The 27,168-nt window shown below is 43.1% G+C and overlaps 2 protein-coding genes across 2 annotated transcripts in view; one reads left to right on the forward strand and one right to left on the reverse strand.

Annotated features, from left to right (window-relative positions):
- Positions 1-27,168, forward strand: part of LOC306981815 (SLAIN motif-containing protein 1-like) — a gene marked incomplete at its 5' end in the record, with an annotated part of 310,788 nt that overhangs the window by 256,209 nt on the left and 27,411 nt on the right. The gene's annotated exons all lie outside the window — the stretch shown is intronic.
- The window catches only part of LOC306982007 (diacylglycerol kinase zeta-like), a gene marked incomplete at its 3' end in the record, with an annotated part of 100,052 nt that overhangs the window by 7,813 nt on the left and 65,071 nt on the right, over positions 1-27,168 (reverse strand). Inside the window, exons 26-28 of the mRNA XM_079581750.1 lie at positions 23,089-23,146; positions 17,138-17,178; positions 15,125-15,267 (exon numbers count right to left, since the gene is read on the reverse strand). Of these exons, the coding sequence (XP_079437876.1) occupies positions 15,125-15,267; positions 17,138-17,178; positions 23,089-23,146 (242 nt within the window). The remainder of the gene's footprint in view (positions 1-15,124; positions 15,268-17,137; positions 17,179-23,088; positions 23,147-27,168) is intronic.

Here is a 27,168-nt window from a genome sequence, read left to right on the forward strand (position 1 = left end):
CATGGAAATCCAGAGCAAACATAAAGAAACTGATCAAAAACAGTGTGGACAGCTGTTACACCGGGAGAGAAAGTGAGAATCCATGCAAAAAAGTTTCAAATGCAGACGAAGGACATTGTGTGCCCTCTGCTGGCTTTTTGTAGAACTACATCCGTTTACATCGTACATAGACAGAAGTATTTAAAATGCAATCAAATTCATTTACTACTCCATGCAGCTCCATCAGAATAATGAGCGGCAGGAAGTGACCCGGTCTCGCTGTCCACGTCTGAGCGGAATACATTTTAAACCGAGACCCGCGGCTAAAAATACTAAAAAACAATTAACTGCAGCGAGACAGGGGCCGAGCAGCGACATACGCTTTACCCACTTCCCCTCCGCCGAACACGGCTCGCAGGCAGACGCTCGCCCGGCCTTCGTCATTCTGTGGGAGGGAGCAGCTTGTGGTGTTTACTTCACTCGCTTTGCCCAATTTTGACGGAGCAGTTTGCGATTTGAATTACAATGAAGTTAACCAATTGATTGAAAATGGTAACTATCTCCAAACTGGCATGGAGAGGGAGAGGGAGTTCTCTTGTGGGATAAAGGAAAAAGGTCAAGGTACAATATAAGGTCAAATCCAAATCACAAATGATCACAAATGTTATAATATTGGACCTGGATGTTGCTGCAGTTGGTCAGGTCTAGATTCAGTAACACCATTACCCCGTTTCCAATGGCATTTACGACCCAGCCCAGTGCCAGGTCGACCCGTGTGGGCGAGGGTTTCCACCAGGGTCAGGCAGGTACAGGTTTTGGGACCGAGCTCAGCCCCTGGGCCAAAGCAGCACTGATACTAGCGCAGTGCTTCTCAGTGATTTTCTGTTTCTCCCGATGCGTGCTCTCATTAAACAGCAGCAGTTTGCCATGAAAGTTTAACGTTGTATCTTCCGCTGTCCGGGAGAACGAGATGAACGGGCAGCATGCTAACGTATTGATCCTTCCTGCACTGTTTAATGACCATATCTACGCAAGTGTTTGACCAGTCTTCTCCAAACAAACACCAGTTTAGAGCACACGAGCAGGAGCAAAGCACTGTGGGATATCTTAGCAGTTAATGTGCATGGTGCGGTGCACGGGCTGCAGCTGCACTGACGCCCGTCACACTTACACCTGTCCATACGAGGTCAAGCTGAGGACCAAACGCAAAGATACAAACATGTTCAAAAACTAGGTCCCAGAGAGGAAAGATCTCAAAACGCCGTTTACGTGACGCCATTGTTATTACTGTCACATCACAGCTCCAGAGTGGTGTCTGTCATCCATAATCTACTGACCTTAGAACGAGTTTTCCTCATGAATCTATGATGGTTTGACTCCGCCCCTCTTTGCTCCACTGCAGTCCACAAGCCACAGGTGACAAGTAGAAAACGTCCAGTCAGTCTGTGTGTTTGGACTGACAGTAAAAGTCAGTCACGGACTTTTTGTGCTTTGTTACGTCTGAAGAATAAACTCTCCTCCTCGTCTCTTCTGTAGATCCTAAATCCTTCAATCACTTTCATTTTCACTGTTTACATTCCACAAAAGTTTACTGCACATGCGCCTCTACCAATGGCTGCCCTGCTTTTTGACCACGAACATAGGGGTGGCTCCGCCATTGCTGTAGTACCTCCATATCGCCACTAGGCCCCCATTGAAAAGCATTTAGACATGTTAAAAACAACTTTAACGCCTGGTTTCAATTTTTTCAACACTAGACTAGGCAAGATCTTCCTCCTGAGATAACGCTGGGTTAATCACAATATATGAAACCAGGCTGGTTTTTGTAATATGAATTTTTTAAATCTCGTACTTAATGAGGGTCGGACTGTTAGCATTGGAGCAGCGCGAGCTACACGTCACGCAAGGGCCGAGTCTACGGTGAAGATCCCGCCCGTATGTCCTTTTTAGGAACATGCTTCGTCAGAGCTGGGGAGGCGGAGTCTGTAAATCCTCCATGAATTCCCCCACGACCGTAGTCATTATGGTAAACGGGGAGTGAGCAGAAGACGTCCATTTTTTTTTACAGTCTGTGGCCTCTACATCTTGGTCTATTATCTGTGTTAGCGTCACAGCGCCTCACACAGGCCTGGAAGATGAATTTCTCCGATTTCACAGACCGGAACAATTCAGTCTGAAGAGTCGACCCATGTGGACGCACACATTTACTAAGCAGGCTTCATGCTTATGCAAGTTTCTGAAAATATAAGCGTCTTGTCTTTGTGTGGATATAGCCTTATACACTTTCACAAAGCAGGAGGATTGTTGAGGATTTTCGGCACGTTTTTGCGGAAAAAAACTCAACCTTCTTATCAGCGTGACTGGGGTGTCAAGTCTTTAAGTGACGCCTCCATTAATTTGGCTTCATGTCGTCACTGCCAAGGTTTTAGACACAGTAACACACCTGGCCACACGCGCCATTTTGTCTCCATTGTTCTCATCACGACTCACAAACCCTTCATTACTGTTCTGTCGTTGCTTCAAGTGTATGAATGAATGAGCGCAAGAGATGAAGTGGCCACCACAGAGTCCAGATCTTTAAGATGTGCTGGAGAAGGCTTTGCACTGTGGTCATCAATACATGACCTTGGTGAAAATGAACGCAACACTGGATCTTTTGACATTGCAGAAGCTTAATTTGATCAGGCAGTCCAATATAAACATCCCAAAATGTTTACAATGATGGAATTAAAACCCAGTCTTTCATAATTCCCTAATTGCAAACACTTAAACTGCATCACACTCTCAGTTTTCGATGCGTGGTCCATCCTTTGATTGGTCAGCTCACGGACTCTCTCTCTGGACGGCGGCGTGGTCTTCAGTCTGACAGAATGCTGTGGGAGGACGCGGCGTGTTGTCCGGCGCTGCCTGACTTTGACGAGGCAGCTCTCATTTGAATACAGCGCGGCTAATGAGGACAGTTTCTCCACGCTTCCGAACAACGGCATTGACACTATGATTGATGGGCGGCTTCCGTTCACTTCACACAAAAGCGTAAAAGTTTTGACGGGAAAACAATGAAGCACGACGGCAGCTGCAGCAATTAATGACTTAGAACGACTATATTGGTGCGCTTAAACGGGAGAAAATAATCATGCGTGACTAATATAGGCGGACTGCTGGGATGGCTGGACATTTTCTCTTTTTAATTGTTTAGATTTCATTTTTTCACTACAAAGCAACGTAAAATTGTACAAGTTATCGTATAGAGTCTATTGTTGTGGGTGGTAATTGGATCTCCCTCAGTACGGCACGTTTGGTGAATGATGGAGCAATACCAATACATTGAAAGTAGATGTACTCAGGTCTTTATGCGGGACATTGGCGCCGTCTTTTTGACTCTTGCTGTGCTGTGAAGGAGGGAAAAGTTGTGCTACAAAGCGGGAGAGGAAGCATGGAGAGCACTTCCTAGTTACGTAGGGCCGTGAGATAAGGTATTTAATAAAACTCCAGATTGGCAAACGTGGCCGCCATCTTGTGACTGGCCGGTGAGTCAAAACCAGGAGCAACATTTTCATTGATCCAGTGGCAGAATTTGTTCTCTCCATTTATTCCCAGGGTTCCGTGTTAGCATTGACTGTATCACTGTCCCATGATCAATATGTATTGGTCAGGTAGTGTTAAAAAGTACAGAAACACTGCTTTAAAGGGACTATATGGAGTTTAAAAATGTTAAAATTCTGTATTTTCCTCCCATGTCCATCCATGTGTAGAATGAGCCCAGACCTGTTCACCACAACTGCCTCTTAAATCCTGCACTGTCACTCAGAAAGGTGTTGCTTCGGGTCTGAAGTGCCGTCATGCACGACCTTAATATAGAAGCTGTAGCTACGCGTAAGACCTGAGGTGGCAGTAGAGAGTATAAAATGACCAACTTGTATCTAGTCTCTTTAAAGGAGGAAACAAATGCTATATCTGAAAAAAAATAGAGCTGAATGATTTGAAGTATTTGACAGGAAGATCCATGAACAAATGGGGCTAAAGTCTGTGCCTCCTATAGAACTGGAATAACATTTGAAAAACTACAAAAAATGTATTTTCTTGACATAAGGTCAGTCACTATGGTCAAAGACTCATTAAATAACTCAAAATAGATTACCGTAAATGCTCTAATAGAGGCCGGGGTCTTTATTTACTCGAGGGCATCTAGGACCAGGCCTTTATTGGAACCAGGCCACAATTAGAGACAGGCCTTTATTTCTATTTGAGCAAAACGGACGGCCAGGAAAACCAAGAAAAACGAGATTTGTGTCCATTTGCACATAAAATTTTTGGTTTATTTATTAATTAACATTTCAAACCCTCTCCCAGCGGCTGGAACATTGACGCCTTTTATTTTGTCGGGACAACAGGAAGTGTTTCGTTGCTGTTAGCGGAGCTTTGACATCAATGTCACTGCAGGTTTCTGTTTCGTTTTTACCGCGGACTTGGATTATTTGTTGTTGTCTTGTGTAAAAGGCGAGTTTAGACGGAGAGTTTGTGTTTGTGATCGATCATGAGACTGACCCGAGAGAAGACGAGACGCTCGCGCTGATGGGAGGAGTTATTTTGAGCCGTGGGACTGACCTGCACACGGAGCAGCTGGACGTGCTTTGAAGACGCGATGGAGACTTTATTAAAACCTTGGAGGGTCACACAACTCTCCCTGTTTCCAAATATCGTCACAGGAGGTTTGAAAAGTGGTTAAATCTGTGTCAAAGTTACGCTCGGATCAGCTCCTCCGCAGCGTCCCCCTCGGCCCGGGTTCCCGTTTGTTACTTCCTGCACGTGAGTTTTCATTTACACCAGTATGAGACAAATTCCTAACATGGGGAATATTTCTACCGCTATAGTTTCTAATAAAAGCCCCGGCCTGTTTTAGAGACCGGCTTTAATTTGCCTCTGCCAGCTGGAAACCCGGCCTCTGTCAGAGACCCGGCCGCTAATTTACGGTAGTTCCAATGTATTACTATGGAGTTTTATTAAAGATCTTTGGGTAAAGGAAGAGCCTGGGTAATTGTCAGCTGAACAGAAGCAGCCGCACTTCAAATGGCTGTCTCTGAAGACTCAACGATTATTCAAACTTGTGTAAACGTGTGGTTCTTTCTGCCCACAGGGTCCACAGGTCAGACTGTTTCTAAACTGCGCCGCCCCGCAACACTGTTTCAAGTTCTACAGCCCCCCCCCCGCAGCCGTTACAAATCACGTATTATAAATCTGAACAGTCTCAATGGACCGCGGCTTTAATTCCGTTTGAAAAAAGTGCTTGAAAGTTTCCGAAAACTAGCAACAAGATGCAAATCTGCAAGAGGCAGCGATGAGGCATTTAAAAGAAGTTGTTCGGGACTTGGTTTTATAATTCTCATTATATCAGTCCCCCCTCTCTTTCTCTCTCTCCCCTGAGTGCAGGAGGCCGACCGAGAGGGCAAAGGTCACGCCAACTCACGCACAGGGACAGTACGTGGAAACAGGAACTCTCTGGATCACACAAAAGGAAAGTTTCGTAATATTCCCTCTTTAATAAACACAATTGAATTAATTCAGATCGACTTTCTGAGCCGTTTAAACTTTTCCGTCTATTTTTATTCACATTTTTCTTCACTGAGCATCATCTCTGCCCTCTTCACGCGCTCTCTTTCAAATTTGGATTATTTTGCGCTGTTTGGTTTCTGAATCTGACATGCTCGTTCCCCAAACGGCGTGCGTGTGCGTGGGCGGGCGGGCTTGTTTTGGTATGTAATTGCGTTTGGGGGGGGGGGGGAGGAAGTGCTGGGTCACCTCTCGCCCCCTGCGTGGGCTACAGCCGCAGATACAGCGGTTAGGAAGAACCCATCTCTCCCAGCGCTGCCCTGCCTCCTGGCCCCTCCACCGGCCCCCTCTGCCGCCCACGCACCGCTGCACTCATCCAGGGCCCGCCAACACACGGACTATTCAAATCAGCCAGCCTTCATTTGGACTAACGCTTTGGTCTTGTGTTTTAGAGTTAATGCATGGCTGTAGATATAGACATATACGTACATGAATATTCCACACATTAATACCACAACAACGAGCCTGGATTTCATAATGGGTGCTTTTATTGACTACAAAACTTTGCTGTGAGCGATCCTGCCTCTCCGCACACCGGACTCGTGTCTTAGCTGGAGCGTGGTATCGTTTGTCAGCGTTTTTACGACTGTTTTACCGTACGAGGGCTGACTTTTTAAAGCTTTTTACCAATTACTCCCTCATCAAAAGCAACCTTGCTTCTCCGTTTCATTACTCTGAAGATAAAAGTGGAAGGCTCACATACACACGGTTGTAATTCCTACGCCGTTCATCTGATTTGGATATAAATAGCATCAAACTAGAGCCAAGAGCCAAAAAGATGAGGCTTGAGTTGATGTCCCAATAGGTAGCGTTCAAGATTTAGAATGTGATGATGTCAGGGCGGGGCCAATACAACTCTATGAGAGAAATGCAGTTTTTGGAAGAAATCTCCAAAACGAAAATTGACAAATGTTTTTCCTCTTCAGTATTTGATCGTGAGTGGATTCACAAACCTGTGATATTATTTTTTTGTCTGAAAGTCCTTTCTATTGGACAACATCATGGTCATGTTTTCGCATATTGTCACCACTTTTTGACATTTTTTAGAGATAATAATTGGACATTAGCTCATATGTGCCGACAGAGGAGACGATGAACTTTGTGACGGTTTTTGTTTCATGTGGATTCTCCCAGTAATGACTGAGATATGAGCCAAAAAACAAAGACATAAAAATATGCATTTTGTCAGTTACCGCCGTTACCATAGTTACCGTCAGTTGCCCTCCACCTCAATGTTAAACTATGGGCTCTTTAGAATGTTGTGATGTCACGTGAACGCTACCTATATCTATGGACCTGACGTGGAGATGTTGATGCTTCATTTTCTCTAAGTTGTTGCTAACTATGAAAAGTACCTTCAATAATAAAGACATTTGAGAACTGCACATTTCTTCTTCTGAAACACTGAAGAGGCACCAAGAGCCCCCACAGCTGCAGCACAGTGGAGAGGTCACAAGAGGCGCTACAGGAAACAAGGAATGGACAAACGAGGAGGTATCCGGGCAAGACTCGCAGCTAAGCCACACATGCTCTCCGTCCCTACTACTGTTCTGGCTAATGGACGTTCACTGGGGAATAAAACAGGTTGACTGCTAAGCTCTTCCCAGAAGATGGTGAAAGACTGTTGTGGGGCGGAGGGAGCTGCGCAGGAGGAAGGAGGTGGAGCTGACCAGTGCAGGACACCACGCTCTGAAACAGGGACAAACCCAGGAGGTGCTGCACCGTTTCAGAGGATCAGAGGAGACTGAAGGCAGCCAGGTTTCCTCCATAAACATGCGGCTCAGGACTAACACCTGATGTTATTGTACGGTTGTTCAATGACAAATAAAGCACTTACTTACTTATTTTTGCCCTGTTCCAAACCTACATTGTAACAGCCGTTGCAAAATTGTGTTGACCGGTTGTTGTTTTTTAGAGCTGTCAAAATGAAAGCTTTAACTCACGATTAATCAAAGACGTAATTAGTGAATTAAGCTAGTCTTCCATAAGCTACCATTGCACTTTATTTTCCTAAACTTTCTACAACTCTACATCCCTCCTGTGATAACACTGGGTTAGGCACAATCACAGGGACCGGGCGGGTTTCCATAAGGAACATTTTAGAAATCTCATATACTAATGAGGGCCGGACTTTGATCGACAGGACGTTAGCATTAGAGCTAATGGCGCGGGCGTGGCTCTCCGACTAAACTACACGTCTACAGTGAAGATCCCGCCCTTATGCCCTTTTTAGGAACAAGCTGGGTAGGAGGAGTCTGTAAATCCGCCACGATTTCCCCCCTCGAACGTAGTTATTACGGAAAACGGGGAGGAGTGAGGAGACGGCGTCTGTTGGTTTGGTTAATGGAATGCAGTTTTATATTCTTTACATATAAAATCCGATCATGACTCCTTGTATCCTATAGATAGTTCGTTAACTTACAGCACATGTCACACTTTCATTCACACAGTGGGAGCGATGTGCACTGAGGGCCGGGACAATCATATAAACGCTCTACCGGCTGATGACATTTCCAAACTCGTAATTAACCGCTTTCTGTGTTCTCGCTTCTGCCCTCGCGCGCCAACGACACCGATGGAAAAAGATATACTGCACTGCGAGCGCGGCTGCTTTGATGGCGTGTTGATCTTTCATCTGTGTCCCTTATATCCAATGCAAACCTCCAGAGAGTAATGTTTACAGACTGCTCCACTTCACTCATCTCCAGGGGACTTCACAGAGCTTTAAGAGGGGGGAGAGGAGCGCAGAACTTACGTCACCGACTGAACATACAGCTCTCACTTTGAGCATTGCATCAACTTTTGTTTATCGAGTCGGCGCTTTGTTTGAGAACATTAGCTCTTAAAGGAACAGGCCACCGTTTTTACATACTGAGATATGTTCTTGCCTGAGCTTAGACAAGTTCTATAGTACCTGTCTGGTCTTTGTGCCCGTGGAAGAGCGTGGTTGCTTCTAACTTCACCCCGTTTGGAGCCATAGGAATATACTGGGAAAGGCCAAATGCTAGCAACATCTTTGGTCGTTTTGCCTGACTGAGAGCACAGTTCTTCCATGCTGTGATATGTTCTTGCCTGAGCTTAGACAAGTTGATACGTACCTGTCTGGTCTTTGTGCCCGTGGAAGAGCGTGGTAGCTTCCAACGTCATCCCCGTTTGGAGCCATAGGAATACATTCAGAGAGGCTAAATGCAAACAACATCTTTGGTCGTTTTGCGTGACCGAGGGCACGCACAAAGACCAGACAGGTACGCATCAACTCGTCTAAGCTCAGGCAAGAACATATCTCAGTATGGAAAAACGGTGGTATGTTCCTTTAAAGGTTCTAGAAAGTTCATCCAAATAAAATAATCTGGCTTTTTACCATGGAGCTGTTGCCGCTGCTGCCGAACTCAAATGAGCCTATCAGAATCGTTTATTTGCGGTCACATGTTCACTCTTGTGTGTGTGTGGAAGTCCCTCAATAACAATGTTAGGACGGCGGCATCGACAGTAGGAGAGTTTTGTGATTCATAATTCTGCTTGAATATAAATGCACTTTAAGCTTAATCGCGGAGCAAAGAGTGTTTTTACATTTTTTCCCGCTCTTTATTGAAACAGCTGCGCAGCGAAGGGGAGCAAGAGTGAGAAACAAGGAAGTATCCGGGCAAGACTCACAGCTAAGCCACGCATGCCCTCTGTCCCTGCTCTTGTTCTGACTCATGGACGTTCACTGGAGATGAACTGCTGAGCCAGGGGTAGGCAGCGTCAGGCCCGGGGGCCAAAGCACAGAACCTCTGGCCCCAAAGATGATTTTGAGAAATATTATAATGCAAATAAGAGATACCTGTTAAAGTAGTGTAAAAATGTGAAATAGTGTCAGTGTTTTAAAAATGTCCTGGCAGAACATACCCCTTGGTAGGGCCACAACTAACGATTATTTTGGTGATCGATTACTCTACCGATTATTTTTACGATTAATCGATTAATCGCCTGGCTGTGAATGGTGTATGAAAATTGTATTTTTTCATTTTTTGTAATCACATAAAGCTTAAGTGGCATCATTTGAGGACGTGTTGATGGAGTAAACTTAAAGTGAGTGTTTTTGGAGGCTCTTTCTGCTGATTCTGCTTTATGATTGGATGAGAAACAGACAGACATTTATGAAATTTTCAATGTACAAAACACTAAAGACCCTAACCTAGAAAAACAAAGTAGGTTTCCATCAAAAATAAAAAAAATGTTCATGTAATTTTTGCTCTTTTTAAGTCTGTGTTTACTGGAAAACAATTAATCGATTAGTAAAATAGTTGACAACTATTTCAATAATCAATTAGTTGTCGATTAATCGATTAGTTGTTTCAGTCCTACCCCTAGCACCCCCCTAATATGACCAATATTATAAAATGTAAAGTGGGGATTCTAGAGCCAAAAGTGGGTCGCGGAACCATTTTCTGTGGGTCGCGAGTCTTAAGGGACCTTTTATTCAATATTTTCCCTCTGAACAGAGTTTGCATGTTTGTTATTGTGTTGCTATGATCATAACTGAAAAAAACTGTGTGGAAAATACAATATTTTATAGGATATATGACAAACTACAGTTTTGTTTGGGGTGCAGGTTGTCATCCTGGGGTAATGTTGGGTCCCGAAGCCCCACCCCTTAAGAACCACTCATGTAAAACATTGGTATTTGCAGAAAAAGTTCTTTACTTTCGGCTACAATGGTGAGGTTCGGAGATCGGCCCTCCACGATGCAAACTTGACTCCTACCCCTGTGCTAAGCTCTCCCCAGAACATCAAGAGTGAGATTTCTTGATGTTCTTCTTACTGCAGACTTTGTCTTATCATGATACAATACTTAATTTATCTGTAGTCTGTTCATCACTATTCACATGGTGTCTCCTGTCCCCCCCCCTCGGGAGTGCCTGTCTATATCGGACGGAGGAACCTGCATTCTGGAATCTGAGGACTGGACGGTCTGTGATCTTGGCCCGTCCGCTGAGGGATCCTTCGGCCCTGGGTCTCTATAGCCTGTCCGTCCATGGGAGTGGATCTCTCCTCCTGTGGTTCTCCCCAAGGTTTCTCTTTTCTCCTGCCGGGTTTTTGAGTTTTTCCTTGCCGTGCTGGAGAGTCTAAGGACGGGGGACGCCCACGCCGCTCGTCGCTACCTCCTATTGGACATTATATTTGCCTGGATTCACCTGAACTTTTAATTGTCATATTTATTGCTCTGTTTTATTGCCTTAATGTTTGGTGCAGCTGTGAGGCCACTTCTGTTGTGATATTGGGCTATACAAAACCATTAAACTTGAAATTTGGAAGTGAAACTAAAGGATGTTTTGTGTCAGATCAATATTTCTAGATCAATATTACAGTTTCTTTCCCACCAGCAAAGTGTGACATTGTGATAAACACACTTGTATTGCGCTTTACAAGCATTTGGAGATTCTAACCATATACCTGAAAAAAGCAACAATACCTGCTCTTTAAAAACCTGAAATATCATAATTTATTCAGAATTTCTCGTGGCTCCTCAATATGCTGCACCGCAAATCATTTTTTAAAACATCAACGACGACCATCTGTTCCTCCATTGTTTAGTCGCCGGGGCTCAGGCCAGAGCTGAAATGGTTTATAAATGCGTTTCAACTGCAATTGGCTGGTTCCAAAACAGCATTTCTCTCTTTCACATGTCAACAACAACATGGCTTCATAGGTGCCTTTCACGGCATCGACATGGGAATAGCTCTTGCCCCTCCTCTGCCTGTATAGAATAATACCCCCCCTACACACACACACACACACACATTCACCAGCTTTGACTAATCTGCCTAAACACGAGTAAACATGTCACCAACTATCTCCATGAAACGGCAACAGGAAGCGTACGGCTTCTCCTAAAGGTCACGTATGTGCGGTGACTCACGTTGACTGGAGGTACGAGGTAGAGCTTAATGAGCGGCGGAGATGGCCGAACGGAGAGAAGGGGTAATCGGAAGTGACAGACGGTTACCCACGCGGCCGCTCTCAACCGTGACGGGAAAAAATACCAGCAAAACCAGAACAGACTCAATTTACTGCAATTTACTTAAGACACTAAAGCAGTGGTTCTCAACCTTTTGGCGCCGCAACCCCCGTTTTAACAGTAAAAGGGATTCGTGACCCCTGTTAGTGCCGTGAGAAATAGAAATAGTAGCCTACATAATTCTTAACCTCTTAACTACCGCCTGAACCGAGAGGATCGTTTTCCTCACGTCATCACAGTTTTTTTCCATCATTTTTTTGTTGGGTAGTCGACTCATTTTTACATTTTTTTTCGTCATTTTTTGTCACATTTTTGTCATTTTTTAATCATTTTTTTAATCAATTTTTTGTCAATTTTTTGTCTTTTTTGTCTCTTTTTTTGTCTCTTTTTTTGTCTCTTTTTTTGTAATTTTTTGTCAAATTTTTGTAATTTTTTAATCATTTTTTTAATCAATTTTTTGTCTTTTTTTTGGTCTTTTTTTGTCTTTTTTTGTAATTTTTTGTCAAATTTTTGTAATTTTTTAATCATTTTTTTAATCAATTTTTTGTCTTTTTTTTGGTCTTTTTTTTGTCTTTTTTTGTAATTTTTTGTCAAATTTTTGTAATTTTTTTGTCCATTTTTTATCATATTTTTGTATTTTTTTCCATCATTTTTTTGTTGGGCATTCAACTCAATTTTGTAACTTTTTGTCATTTTTTTTGTCACATTTTTGTATTTTTTTCGTCAATTTTTGTCAATTTTTTGTAATTTTTTGATCATTTTTTGTCACATTTTTTGTCTTTTTTTTGGGTCAAATTTTCATCACATTTTTTCCACTTTTTCATCAATTTTTCGTCACTTTTTTGTCCCATTTCCATCATTGCTCTTAGCTTTTTTTCCAGAAGCGTTTGGACTGGGGGTAAAGCCAAACTGGAGAAAATGTGCTCGGTTCAGGTGGGAGTTACAACAAACAACAAATAAAATGAAATTCATCAAACTACAAACAAATAATGGCACTCTGGTAAAATAGCAAACACATGCTAATATCAGATTATATGCGAATGAAAATATGGCTATTTTATCTACATGATCTGGCGACCCCCCCAAATTTGTCTCGCGACCCCCGGGTTGAGAACCACTGTACTAAAGGAACCAAACTAAACTAATCAGGGAGGTTGTGAATGGTTTTGCAGCGACGAGGATACGAATGGTAATGATGATTATTATTATTACATGTAATGGTTACTTTATAGTATAGCGTAATGAGCTACTTGCTGTAATTATGAGCTCCGTGTACACCGTGTTGTGGCAGGTCAGAGGAGCTGCTGTCAAAACATCCTCCCACAGCTCAGAGCGGCGGCGGCGGGTAGTCATAGGGTGACTATGGTTAGCAGCTCCTTGGATCTCCTCGCCCGCCGCTTAAACGTCTGCCACTGGTGCAGACTTACTGTAGATCGTCACGGCCAATAATCGTCGGCGGGAGCGGCTCGTCAGAAGAACCACAGCAAGAAAACTCAAGCCTGATATTATGTCGTCCCCCAAAAGCACAGCCAGTACACTCCGGGACACAAAGTGATCCAAGAGCTGGAGCTTTGTACAAACTCATTATGCCGAAAAAGTCCCTTGGCTTTGGCTTTGTATCTTCTAGTTCAGTACACTTGCTTCCACCTGGTGATGTCACAAGGCGGTGCCCTTTCTCCGGATCATTGCTTCCTCTACAAAGTCCTACTACTGGCCAAATGTCAAGAAGAACCGGTTTTACGATTACCACGATCATAAAAGAACATGGTAGGTTATGGTTTACCTCTTAACACGCTCCCCTCTGCTTCTGGAGTCCGCTCCTATAGTTTAATCCAGTGTTTTTCAACCTTTGTTGCGCAAAGGCACATTTTTTTCATTGAAATAATCACGAGGCACCACCAGCAGAAAATGTTCTCATCAAAGTGTCTTGACTAGGAACACCGTATAGTCTCACTCGCCTCAATGCCTCAACACATCACTAATTCTCTTGTCTCAAAGAAATTAACTACCTGATGTGGAAGAGTATAAGATTGTTACTCTGCCGATCACTAGACAGCACAGACACTTGAAAACGGTACATTATTTGTGGATAATAATGCATTTGTTTAAAAAAAAAAAACATCGAGGTGAAATTGGATAATTTCCCAAGGCACACCAGACAATATCTCACGGCACACTAGTGTGCCACGGCACAGTGGTTGAAAAACACTGGTTTAATCATCAAACATCTGGCAAAAAATTCAGCACGATAGCCATTCTACCTTCATCAGGCCCAAAGGAACCAGTCACCCATTCACTCCCTCATTCACACACCAGTGTACGCAGAGACTGACCTGCTCTACCATCTGCACCGCCTCACCGAGACTGTGGCCTAATAATAACATCAAATAATTATAATAAAGCAGTAAAGTTTACTATTGTTTTGTATCAGCCTACTCAATGTCTTGAAGCCGTTGTTATTTTTAGAAACTGTGTGAATGTTTACAAGTGCAAGTTCGCATTTTACCCAGAGATCTCAGTTGTTTCATTTCATAAGGTTGAAAATCATGAAAAAAATGTTAACGCTGAAATATATTTGCAGTACGGCAGCACGAGGACAAACATTCTTACACTGACATTTGACAGCACATCTGCACAGCGCCACCTGCTGCTCTGGAGTGCTCATTATTTGGCTTTTAAAGGGGGGGTATTATGCAAAATGGAATTTTTCAAGCTTTCCATCATGTTATTCTGTCATTCCCTCATTAAAAACATGCCTGAAGTGTTGCCTTGGCACATTCACGTATTTTTGAGTAATCTGTAAAAACTCTGATGGCGGCCATTTTAGGGTTAGGTTTGCCTGAGTCCTCCTAGGAACGCCCCCACCTCCTGGAGACGCCTCCGAGCTTTCGTCACCAGCCGAGTAACCAACCACTGCTCCTCAGCAGAACCCCCTCCCCGCTGATGCCACAGACAGCGTGTGGAGGGGGCGTGTCGGAAAGGCTCAGAGGTTCTTAAAGAGACAGAGGCCTATTTCAAGACATTCACTACAGCCATTTTGAGAGAGACATTTTATACAAGGCAGTTATTCTAATTTACTGCATTGACAGACCAACAGAAGGTTTGCTCATCATTGTAGTGTGATATAGACTGGTGCTATGTGATTGAAAAAAGCACAATACCCCCTCTTTAAGTTAAGTAAGTTGCAATAAAAAAGAGTCTTTAAGTAAAGGACATGTCCTCAAAAACTCTAAGTACTTCTGATTTTGAGACAAAGCCACACACAATATAACCTGGAATGCTCCACAGTTTGACCTTTTCTAAATACCAAATGCTAAGCTGCCCAAAAGTGTTTTCAAAGACTCTTTATTATCTAGTTTTCCCACATTGTTCAGCTATAATCAAACGTCCACGTCCTGGTGCCGTGTCAAACACCATCAGAAATCTATATTCTCACTGGCATTAGGTCCCGCCCCCGGGGTCGTACAGCTGTGTGCATATACTCCTGTATCCTCAGGCCTCTGGTGTGCAGCACCCCGTGACAGCTCACCCACCCACCTCTGCTTTGGTATGCCGCTCCCGGAGTCCGGCAGGTCGAGCGTGTCCGACGGGTCCGTGCCCACTGTCGCCATGACGACCAGCTCCGGGTCCAAGATGAAGACCTCCTCGTGGGAGATCTCCAGCATGTAGTTCAGGTGCTCCTACAATGGGGCAGACAGCGTGTGGTCAGGGGAGAGGACGGCCTGAGGAAAATGTCAATGAACTGTCCTGGATCTAAACACTGTCCCTCTTTGTGTCTGATATGAAATGAAATGATTTGTTTGGAGGCAAAACAACATTCACAATGAAAGGTCACGTGCTGTTTAGGCGAGACTCAGCAGGTGAAAACATCCATTTCTTCACACACTGGTCCTTTTCTCCCTTTCTCCATTAACATCTTAGTTTTCAGAATAGTAAAGAGACCAAACCCTCCCTTTACGACGCTTATGGTGCGTTCCAGGCAGCTGGTAACTGGTAAATTTCCCACCTCCTACTTGGAAAAATGCCTTGGAACGCTGCTCGGACTGGTAATTACAACTTGTAAACTCGGAAAACTCAAGACTGCTGCGAGTTCGTGTACGAGATGAAGACAGTAACGGTGCTCCCCAGTGGAGGAGCCGTTAATGATAAAACTGTAACAAAATCACAGCATCAGTGACGTGAATGTTACTGTAGGTCACAGCTCTCAACATAACGTTATGTTGCATGATTTAAATAATGTCTGGATTGGAGAAACTTTCATATAACGTTAGCGTTATCGTATGAGCTAACTGTTGTAGCATTAGCCGTTTTGCTACATACGAGTTTAATCACGGTGCTAGATGGTCTGCTCCAGAGGGACAGTCTGCTGTGAAAACGTGAGATATCATGACACAAATTAAGGTTAGGGCCAGGGAAATGGTTAACCTCTTAACTCCCGCCTGAACCGAGAGGATCTTTTTCCTCACGTCATCACATTTTTTTTCCAACATTTTTTTGTTGGGTGTTCAACTCATTTTTGTTACTTTTTTGTCATTTTTTATCACATTTTTGTCATTTTTTCGTCCATTTTTCGTCAATTTTTAATCAATTTTTTGTCACATTTTTGTCACATTTTTTTGACAATTTTTAATCAATTTTTTGTAATTTTTTTGTCACATTTTTGACATTTTTTCGTCAATTTTTTGCCACTTTTTCATAAATTTTTTGTCACATTTTTGACATTTTTTTGACAATTTTTTGACAATTTTTAATCAATTTTTTGTAATTTTTTTGTCACATTTTTGTCATTTTTTCGTCACTTTTTTGCCACTTTTTCATAAATTTTTCATCACTTTTTTGTCAATGTTTTCTCACTTTTTTGTCACATTTCCATCATTGTTTTATTGCCATTTTCACCGCTTTTTTCCAGAAGCTTTTGGACTGGGGTAAAGCCAAACTGGAGAAAATGTGCTCTGTTCAGGTGGGAATTAAGGGGTTAACCTTAAGGATTAGGGTTAGGATTATTTGTATTTTTAGACAAACCAACTCATAGATCTATACAAACTCACAGCAGACCCCTCCGGAGCAGACGATCTAGCACTAACCTTTAATCACCCTGAACGCTCTGGGGTCGCAAGTCGTCATTTTCAAGTGGGTTAGATACCAGTTACATCTGGCCTGTTACCAGACACTCTTATTTCATGGCGTTTGGCATCAACGTGTAATCGAGACGGCGCTGAAATCCAAATATGGTCATTTCCTTTCTGGGAGACAGCGGCGGCAGAAAGAGCCGAGACACAAAACTCTTAAAGCCTGTTTTCTCAATGTGAGGTTCACTTTACACTCTTGTAACAACATCTCCACCTTCACTTTCACAGTTGCTTGTTCTTAAAAGGAAAGTGGAAGGAAGTGAAACTAAAAACATCACAAAAATGGACAAACAAGAGAAAAATCTTAAATATAATTGTGCTAACTCTGTTTCAGCCTCGAGAACATCAAAACACAGTGACCGGGGTTTTCTGTTTAAAAGATAGTGTGTAAAAAGAAAACACTGTGTTGATGAAAACCTACCTGTGCTCGGTCAATCCTGTAAAAGCGGTCTGCCGTTGTAGCTGAAAACACAGAAAAGTAAACCATTAGTCAAAACTGACACAATATTAGGGCATTTGATAAATGAGTGTTACAAAGCAGCAGTGTAGCTCCACATGAAGCCATCAGAAGTGAGCATAGGAGAATAAACAGGGTTAGTGTGACTTGGCAGCATAAAGGCTGATTTTTTTTGAAAGTGTTGCCTTATATTGAAGCAGGAGCGAGTCTAACTCCCCCTGACACCTCCGCACGGGTACACTGAAGTCGTCTTAAGTCTCCCGAAAGCCGGCGAAAGTAGAGCAAAGTGCAGGCAAAATACTTTCCGTGAGTATCAAGAGGTTTACAAACTAGATGCAGGATAAGGCACGTGATAAATCAACATGGCACCTGCGATGGCGAGGGGGAAAAGTTTACAAAAAGTTACTGTCCGCCGGATGTTTGTTTGAATTGGTCGCAAAAATATTTAACTTTGTTTTGTTTAAGATCTTGAGCAAAAGCTGTTGATACAGACAGATGTTTCTCTGATTGGTTAACCTTCCTGTCAGTCACGCCCACTGGAACAGACGGAGAAAACACCAGGTCCCCTTTGAATACCCACATTTGCGAGTGATCGTGCTGAATATAATAAAATCTATGAGGTGGGAAGGAAGGAGCATAAAGTTTCATCGATTGCAATCAGATTAAAGACGAGGAAAGCAACAGCTCACAGCGATTCAAATGAGACTGAATCACCGTCCCATGAGTGAATTTGCTCACTTCACGTTATTAGAGGAAATAAATATCTGCTCCACATGCACAGACAAAAAACAAATACAGAGGCGTGTCATTCTGGTCTCAACAGGCTCATTTTGAATGGCCTCAACATGTAAACATTCACGGGACAGCGTGGAATAAGAGAGTGAACCTCCTGGCTAAGGATCCTCCAAGAGCTGATAGACAAATGTATGCAGACATTTAGAGTCAGGTATGAGCCAAACTGAAGTCCCATCACTGAGGTGTGGCTTAAAGCTGCCCTGTCCACTGAAAAACACACACTAGTTAAGAATTGTCTCTTGTCGAGAAGCATTGTCTGATGTGCACCCATGCCTCACTCAAAAGAGCATCTGAAGACGTACAATCGAGAATTGTTGATTTGTATAAAGGTGGAAATGGTAACAGAACGATCTCTAAAAGTCTTGATCTTCAGCTAAAGACTGACGGAAATCACTGACACATACCAACATCTCTGAAGAAGAATGGGAAGAAGGAAGAATGCCACGGAGGAAGCCATTACTGTCTAAAACAACAGAGCTGCATTTTGAAGTTTGAGAAAGAGCTCATGATGCTCCAATAGTGGAATAGTTGAGGCGGAACACACGACATCATCCGTGAAGGCAAAATGGAACAACACACCAACATCAAAAGTCTGGAGCAGGAGCATCGTGGTGCGGGGCTGCTTTGCTGCCTCAGGACCCGGACAACGTGCTATCATCAATAAAAAAATGAATTCACACGTTTATCAAGATATGTTGCAGAAAAACCTGAGACATTCACAACAGGAATAAGTAAGTGAACCCCTGTATTAAATATCTGCTGATCCTTCTTTTTCGGCATAGCCTTCACCTTTTTTCATCTCCGAACCACAGTGTGTGCCTAAGTGAGTGTTCTAAGATGAAAAAAGAATGATCTGATGAAGGCTAATGACGAAACGTTCTCATCCTTGATTATTATTATAATTATTATTATTATCGGTTACTTGAGTGTGTCGGTTACTTTGATTTGTTTATGCCCCAGTCAGATCAGTAAGGTCTGCGAACCAGCTGTCTTTGAACGTGCCCAGATCCCGTTTAAAGACGTGAGGAGATCGAGCGTTTAGTGTGGCTGCTCCAAAACTCTGGAACAGTCTCCCCCTAAATGTCAGAGCTGCTCCAACCATAGAAACCTTTAAGACTGCCCTTAAAACACATCTGTTTGCGTTGGCGTTCAATTCAAGTTGAGCTGTATTATAACTCTATTGTGTGTGCTTGTCTTGTTGCTTTGTACTGTTATTTTATATTGTGTACCTGTATGTGAAGCACTTTGGGCACCGAGTGTTGTTGTAAACGTGCTATACAAATAAAGTTGACATTGACATTGACATTGACATTGATTTATGAAGATTTTCCTCAACATTTGCACCTCTCAGTACTTCTGGTGTGCGTTGCTTCTATTTTCTCAATTAAATTTGACAACATGTAATAGTTTGGATGGTATTAGCTTAAGCAGACACTGTTCGGACCACATTTTATGAACAATCTAGGCAGAAATGTAAGAAATTCCAAAGCCTTCACATACATTTACCTCCCACTGTAATCTGACCACTACAAGGCTAGTTCTCATGACTAAGTTCATCAGTAAACGACACAAAAGAAGGACGGCACCGGTGTCTAGAGCTGGAAACGGTAACACTGGTTTGGTCAACTTTGAAAACGGATTGGACAGCACTTTGAAAAGCGTGTGTTGGCATTTTGTGGGATCCTGCGGGCCATATTGAAAAAAAGCAGCCGAAGCTATGCATTTAAAATGAAAGCTATTAATCTGAGATAGTGCAGGGTTTTTCGGGGCGCGAATATTTGGTTAATCCTAAAAGGAAATTGTTTCGTTCCATTTCCTCATCATTAGAGGAGCACAGATGCATCAGTGCAATCGAACTCCTATCCACTACACCAGGGGTAGGCAACGTCAGGCCCGGGGGCCAAATTAGGCCTTCCAGCATAGCCCCGCTGGCCCTCAAGATGATTTTGAGAAACAGTATTACCCAAATCAGAGAGCACTTTTAACATTAGAGTTAAATGGGAGAAAAAAAAAGTAGAAATACTGTCAATACACCCGATTAGGTCATATGTTATGTACAACACTGGCGTTTGAAAGAAGTGCACTGGGACAAGAATAGTTTTAAGGAAGAAATGACATAAATCTACTTGAATTAACAGATTAAATCTAAGGTTTGAGTAGATTTGGTCTGGTCTTAGACAAGATAAAACCTCTAGTAGTAGTTCTCTTAATTCATTTCATTTTTCATTTTATTTATTTATTTCATTCAAAAGTGATGTTATGCAATCACAATAAAACCGCCAACACAGTATGAATGAAACGGAGCAAAGGAGCAGAACAAGTCTTATAATATCTGCCCCTTTTGTCACTTCATACTTTACACTTCACACTGTTGTCCTTTGGAAAATGGTATGTATTTATGTCTACATACATATTTACAGTATTAACAGATGTGTTTGTATTCTATATTCAGTTTTTCAATATATAAAATACAGAACCTTCGTAGATAATTCGTCAGATAATTTTGTGTCATAGCATTTGTATCTTGGATTAGTTCAAACCGACTCAAATTCAACATAGAAGAACTTTAATTCAAGCAATTTTATCTCATTTAAGATGGTCATTTTTCCAGTGTTGTGCTTTAATTTGGACTAATTATCAGTGGCTTCGGCCCTCGGTCTATCTACAATAAAGAAAATCGTCCCTCCGCCAAGAAAACTTGCCTACCCCTGCACTACAATATAGGGGGATTTTGCTAAGTGAATGATGTAAGGAGATGATATATTACTAAGTAAATTATGACATATGAGCTAAAAATTACACATACATTTGCATTCTAAAGATTACGAATAGAAGTAAATCTTAAAATCCAATCCAGATACTGTGCAGAACCTCCAAGGCCTCTCTATATTGTTATAAACCTCGGCGTCAATAAACAAAAAAATATTCAATCAAAACTTTCAAACATCAGGCTCAAAAATCAAAAGTTAGGAGGGCCTTTGATGCTCGGCTTGACAACCAGACAGCCACATCGCCTCAGATCAACATAGAGCAGGATACCGGCCTGAAAAGTAACAATTAGTCTCAATGTAAATAAATGATGCGTTTGACAGTCTCTCTCTTCATCTGAAACACCCTGATTCAATTGCAGCCTCAGCAAATCGCAAATGATTCCAAAAATGATTATACTTCAAAGTGATTCACACTTGGTCTTAGCACGGCTCAAAGTGTGGGAACAACTGTGATTAAGGGCTAGCCAAAACGCACAGCTGCTAATCGCTAGCGCACATGCAGGGGGGGGGGGGAGACTTGTGCCTGCAAAAAGATTACTCAGACGTATTCATAATTCATTCATATTAGCTCCATTTATGACTGTCTCTTCAAGCTGCTTTTTCAAGTCGAGCAGCTGTGTGTGTGTGTGTGTGTGCGCGATGTATTTTTGGGTCTTGGATATTTTTGGCATGTCGCGGTTGTGTAAGATTGATATGCATGACATTCGGAGGGAAAACAGGATGTTATTTAGAACAGTGGTTTTTCAAAAAGCGGGACGGGACCCGAAGGTAGGCCAAGTATTTTTGGGTCATCACAAAAGTTATGTAACAGATTTTAGCACGTATGCTTACTCATATTTCTTGCAATAATGACAGAAAGCTTTTGAAACCACAGCCTGGGCTTGCATTGCACAGAGTACCAATCAGCAAGAAGTACTATTATGTGATACAAAAAGCTACTTTAGTAAATATAATTGAGTAAATCCTGTTTCTATAACCCCAACTTCGCAACTTCACAACTGCTTCCTTGTTCAGCTTTACAACCTACTGCAATGCCAACCCCCACCGAAGGCCCATAGTTGCAAGGATAGAAGCTCCTCCATCATGACAAAAGCAACAACATTCAACATTCAACCCACCAAACCCCTATCTCATCATTACCTGTCAGTTTGTAAATGACGAGGTAAGAATAATGGCGGGGAGGAAACTGTCCCCTGAGGGCTCCTGTTGCTGCATAGATAATCATTCTTGTGTCACAGCCGTGAACAATTTACAGAGCCCCACACGAAGCACAAAGGCATCGATCAGGGCACACGGAAGAGAGCCAGGAGTTATCGATCGGTGAAGTCCCCATAGAGTTGTGCTGTTAGGGCTGATGTGCTGTATCTAAGAATGGGGGGGATGTGAGGATATGAGAAGCACTGGGAGGAACTTTCCACTGGATGTCTAAAAGCGATTTGATAAACACAGCTAAACAACAATTGACATGAGTGACAAGAAGGCAACGGAAAGGTCATAAGAGTTCCGAGTGGTTCGTTTGGCTAGCACTTAGCCCCGCGGACAGAAAAAATGTACTTCCACCACTACGGTGATTGCTTTTATTGCTGTGGTTGTTGTGGGAAGAAAGGCTAGAAAGCCACAGCAGGTCTCTCTTGTTGTTATAGACTCATCCAGCATTAGGTGACTCACAGGTTGCACTATTCACAAAGAGCAAAGTGTTTCCAGTAAAGCCCTGTCAATGTGAAAAATGTTCCTTTGCTGAAGAAACACATTCACTTTTGGATTTGTCCCTAATTACTTCCAGTCTGCAACTTTCTCCAAATAACTAGGGGATACATGTCTGATATAGCTTTGAATGGTGAGCGCTAAAATATATTGAAAACCTTAAAACAGACCTGTGGCAATGAACAAATCCTCCTTGCCTCACTGCCAGATCGCTCTATCTGAATACGCGGGACATTGTACTGAAATGTAATCTTAATAGTGTTGTCAGTGGCTTTTCTCACCCTCTCATCTTCCGTGGCAATGCTCATTTGTGTCACTGTACCGTAAGAGCAGTCATTCTTCTGCAGCTTTTGTTTGCCATCTTCATTCAACGCAGCACATTCAGCTCAGAATAATTGTAAGTATTGCAGTAGCTCTCTTCAGCACTGTCTATTGTTCCACGTGGCGCTATAAGCTGCTCTAATACAAAAGCGTTTCATTTGTGTTCGCTCACTTGTGTACATACGCCTCCTTACATGGATTAGACGTATTGTCCTCTCTGACTACAGTCACATTCGATATTACATTCTCTTTGCTACAGTGCGTGCTCCGTCGGCGTGTGTTTGGGGCCTTGTCGTGAAAGGCTATTGAACGGAGTGAACTTACAGTCAAGGAAACACCACTTAGGAGACAGGCGCTGCGAGGAGAGGATCTTAGCTTCTTCCTGGAACAAACAAACAAAGATTAAACTCAGAGGAGCACCGTTCATTATGGAAAGTACACGCAGTGCACAAGGAGACACAGGCACAATGAACATGCAACAACACTGGACCAGATAACGGCGTTGTGCTGCGTATTGGATGTGGAATTGAGCAATGTATGGAACATAAAAGCAATTTCAGAGGTCACTAATGGCGAGCTGACTCTGCGCGACCACACAATGTATTTGCCATGCAGCATAGTCCATATGAGAGGACTGCAGGATTCATCGCATAAACAATATTAATGGTAGCTATAAACAAATCCCAATGGCTGCAATTATTTAGGGAAAATAACACCCTTTATTACCAACATTCACTCGTGCACACCATTCACGAAGGCACTGTGGAAGACTCAGTATTGTTCAAAAATACCAGGAGTCTTAGATTAAGATGTTCCTGGAATCACCAAAAATAAAATAGTATTTTTAGATACTAAATTTGAATCAGGGATGTCAGGATAAACCGGTTTTAGAATGACCGTGGTTCCAAAAGCTCACGGTAGGTTCATCGTAAGAATTTTAGGACCCAAAGTAAACCGCTGTAAATGTTACAGTACAGGCTGAAAAACCTGCCCGAAACACATGATGTCAGCGGCAGGTTCAGTAATACCCTTGCAGAGCAAATAGGACCCATGTTCATGATAATAATCCCACCTCCTGAAAGTGCACACTGTCGTTGTGTCCTTGGGCAAGACACTTCACCCACATTGCCCCCAGTGTCTGTGTACATTGGTGTATGAATGAGAGTGTGAATGGGTGAGTGGATCCTTGCTGTAAAGCGATTTGAGTGCCTAATGTAGGTGGAAAAGCGAAGTTGAGACCATTTACCATAATAAAGGAAGAGTCCCAAAAGGAGCATGCGTTTGTTATGTCGCGGTAAAAACGAAAGTGAAACTGCAAGCGCTTGGAAAGCGAAGACCCAGGGCTGGGCGGAATTTATGCTTTTAAAAACAGCCGATGTGGAAAATGGCGTGATCGTAAAATGGCGTCTCCCACTCAGAGCGGAGACAAACATGGTGGGGTCACAGCACCATTAACTCCGCCCCTTTCCCCTTGGGTCTCCAAGGAGACGGTTGTCAATCAGAGCAGAACTCGAGGCATGAGGATGAGAAAAACTAAAATGCTTTTGAAAACTCCATGGCAAATGAAGAAGTTTTACTTTTGAAAGCAGACAAGGAATATTTAAAACAGAAATAATTATTTTTAATGGGCCTGATTGTGGATTTATTATAAATTATAATGAGCAGGACTCTGAGCAGTTTCTTCATATGAAAGAACAGGAAACCTTCTTAAGTGTATTTCCAGTCAAATCTATTAAAATTGTAATCGTCCAAACTGAATTTTAAATTGTATTTTTGGCCATAAATGGTGGGTCCTGAGACAGTATTAAATAAAGTTACTTGGTTATTCCAGCACCAATAACTAACTAAAAATAGAAATGTTTTGTATATGGAATTAATGCACTATATTGTTCTGTTTTCTAGTTCTATATATAAACAATATTGTGGTATTGGTACAGAAAAAGTGTAGTACAGGCACTAGTACCATTAAAGTACTGGTATTAAATAAGCCCTAGACTCCCTCCTGTAGTTCAACCTTCTTCTGCTCTGAAATGCTTTATTGTTTCACTTTTTTTCCAAATGTTGACGCCTCTGTTTGTGCCGACAACGGGCTGCATTTCGATTCTAAAACCCGAACGCCGACTCTCTAAACCTGCGGAGCGACCGACGGCTGATAATGCGCTCGCGTTTGCTTCTGTTCTGAACGACCTTGCAGACATGTTTGTTTGGCTCTTCCATCTGTCGGTCTCCTGCTCGTCAACATTTAGCCGGGAGTTCCAGATTGACAAAGCGAGACGACGAGCGTAAATGCGGCCTGTGAAGAAAGAAGTTGGACAATTCTTGTTATTAACCGACCGATGGGACGCATTCTGGAGGAGAAGAACTGCTCAGAAGTAAAAAAACTGCATCTAATCTAATGCAATTTTCAACAGCCTTAACATCCAATACTGCCTCTGTAACGCGGGGAAATGACTGCTAATAACAAACCCATAATTAAACTCATGGTACAGTGGAGCTGCGACTGTACCCCCCGCCTCCCCTCCCCTCCACGCCCCCCCTCCCCCCCCCCGTTTGTGTCCCCTCTCATCAAAACCACAACACTGACTTCACAGAATCCACTAAATCTGCAAAAATCTGCCCATTTTCCCTCCGCACTCGGCGCCTTGACAAACAATAAGTGCTCCCTAATTAGAGGAAATCTCCCCTTCCCCCCCTCGTCACATCTCCCCCCCCCCCCCCCCCCCCCCTCGTCACATCTCCCCGCTCTGTTGCAGCTTCCGTGTCCGGACTAGTTACCCCGAACTTCTTTTTCCCTCCACGACATTTTGGCTGCGCCGCTTCTTCTTTTCTTTTTTTTTTTTTTTTGTTTCGTTATTATTCCGATGTCTAATTATGTCAGAGCGCCGCCGAGGCGAGCGCGAGGAGATCAGAGCGTTCCGGGAGCGCCGCGGGTAAACCGGCCCGGGCCCCCCGAGCGCTCGGCTCTGTCAGCGCTACCCCCCCACCCCACCCTCGCCCTCAGATCTGGCATCAAGGGGGTCCGGGAGAGAACACATAGCTGCCTCAGCCAATGACCACGGCCGGCGTTCAAAACTCCACACGCCATTTTGATCTCGCCTCAACTCTCGCCGCTAATAAAGAGTATTTATCTGTGACTTTCTGGAGGAGAGTTTGCACAAAGGCGGCGGCGGCGGTAATGGGCCCGGACGGCTGGGGCGTTTTTGTCAACAGAGAAACAAAAACGTCTCGGTGTGTATGTTTTATAACGTTTCCCAGAGTTTATCCAGCGCAACATTAAGAAAACATCTCACACCCCCCCCAAAAAAAAACATGGAGGAGAATGTGACAAGACTCTCTCTCCTGATGAATATGGTGATGCGGGGTGAGTCTGCGTCGGAGTTTTCGGCAGAGTTTCTGACCCCGAGACCCAATTAACTTGTGCAGTTCCCGCCAGCGGTTCAAGGCGATTTGTGGGCCACTGGAACCGGCCCCCTGACAGCCAGCCGCCCCCACCCCCCCCGACCAAGACCCACAACACTCCTAGTTCACAAAAAAAACTGTTAATGATGGCTCCGGTGGTGGAAGACTTCATCGTCTCTGTCTGAACTGCGTTTCAGGGCACCTTGTCTTTTAATGAGTCTGTTTCAGCTGGAGACGCATCTGTAGGTTTTCGGACGGGACGGTCCCGTGTGAAAGGGCACATACGTGTGCTGCTGCCGTGTCCAGGAGCGGGCTGTTGGTTCAAGCTCGGACCTAAGACTTGAGACATGCTCAGAATAACCTCAAAACCTACTTACTTTTTTGGACACTGCGCACGGAAAGTTTCAAACACTAACAGCCCGATTTTGCTAGAGGACGATTTATTTTACATTAAAGGGACTATAGGGAGTTTAAAAATGTTAAAATTCAGAATTTTCTTCCCCCTACATGTTCCAGCCATGTCCTAATGTGTAGAATGCCCCTAAAATCCTGCACTGTCACTCAAAAAGGTGTCACTTCGGCCCGAATCGCCGTCATGCACGAGCTTGATATAGAAGGTGCAGTTACACATATGGCCTGAGGTGGCTGTAGTGAGTATAAAATGGCCAACTTGCATCTAACCCCTTTAAGTTAAGGCTCGGCATTCTTTCTTTCAGGATGTCACGATTCTAAATCAATTAAGGAAAGAAATCTGGAGAATTTCTTAAAACCTTTACAAAACAAAAACATGTGTACACTTTGGTAACACTTTGTAATAACTACACCTTATTTAGCCTCAATAAATGATCACTAATCATCATTAACACAAGAAGTCGACTGATATATGGCCAGCCAATACTGGGATTTTACTATATCGGTTATCGGCCGATCTAGCGCCGATATCTCCAGCACCGAGACTTCCCGTTTTTTGTGCACTGGAAAGAGTAAAGTCCAGGCTTTAAAGTG

This window comes from Gobius niger (genome assembly GCF_951799975.1).
Source record: "Gobius niger genome assembly, chromosome: 23".
NCBI classification, from domain to species: domain Eukaryota; kingdom Metazoa; phylum Chordata; class Actinopteri; order Gobiiformes; family Gobiidae; genus Gobius; species Gobius niger.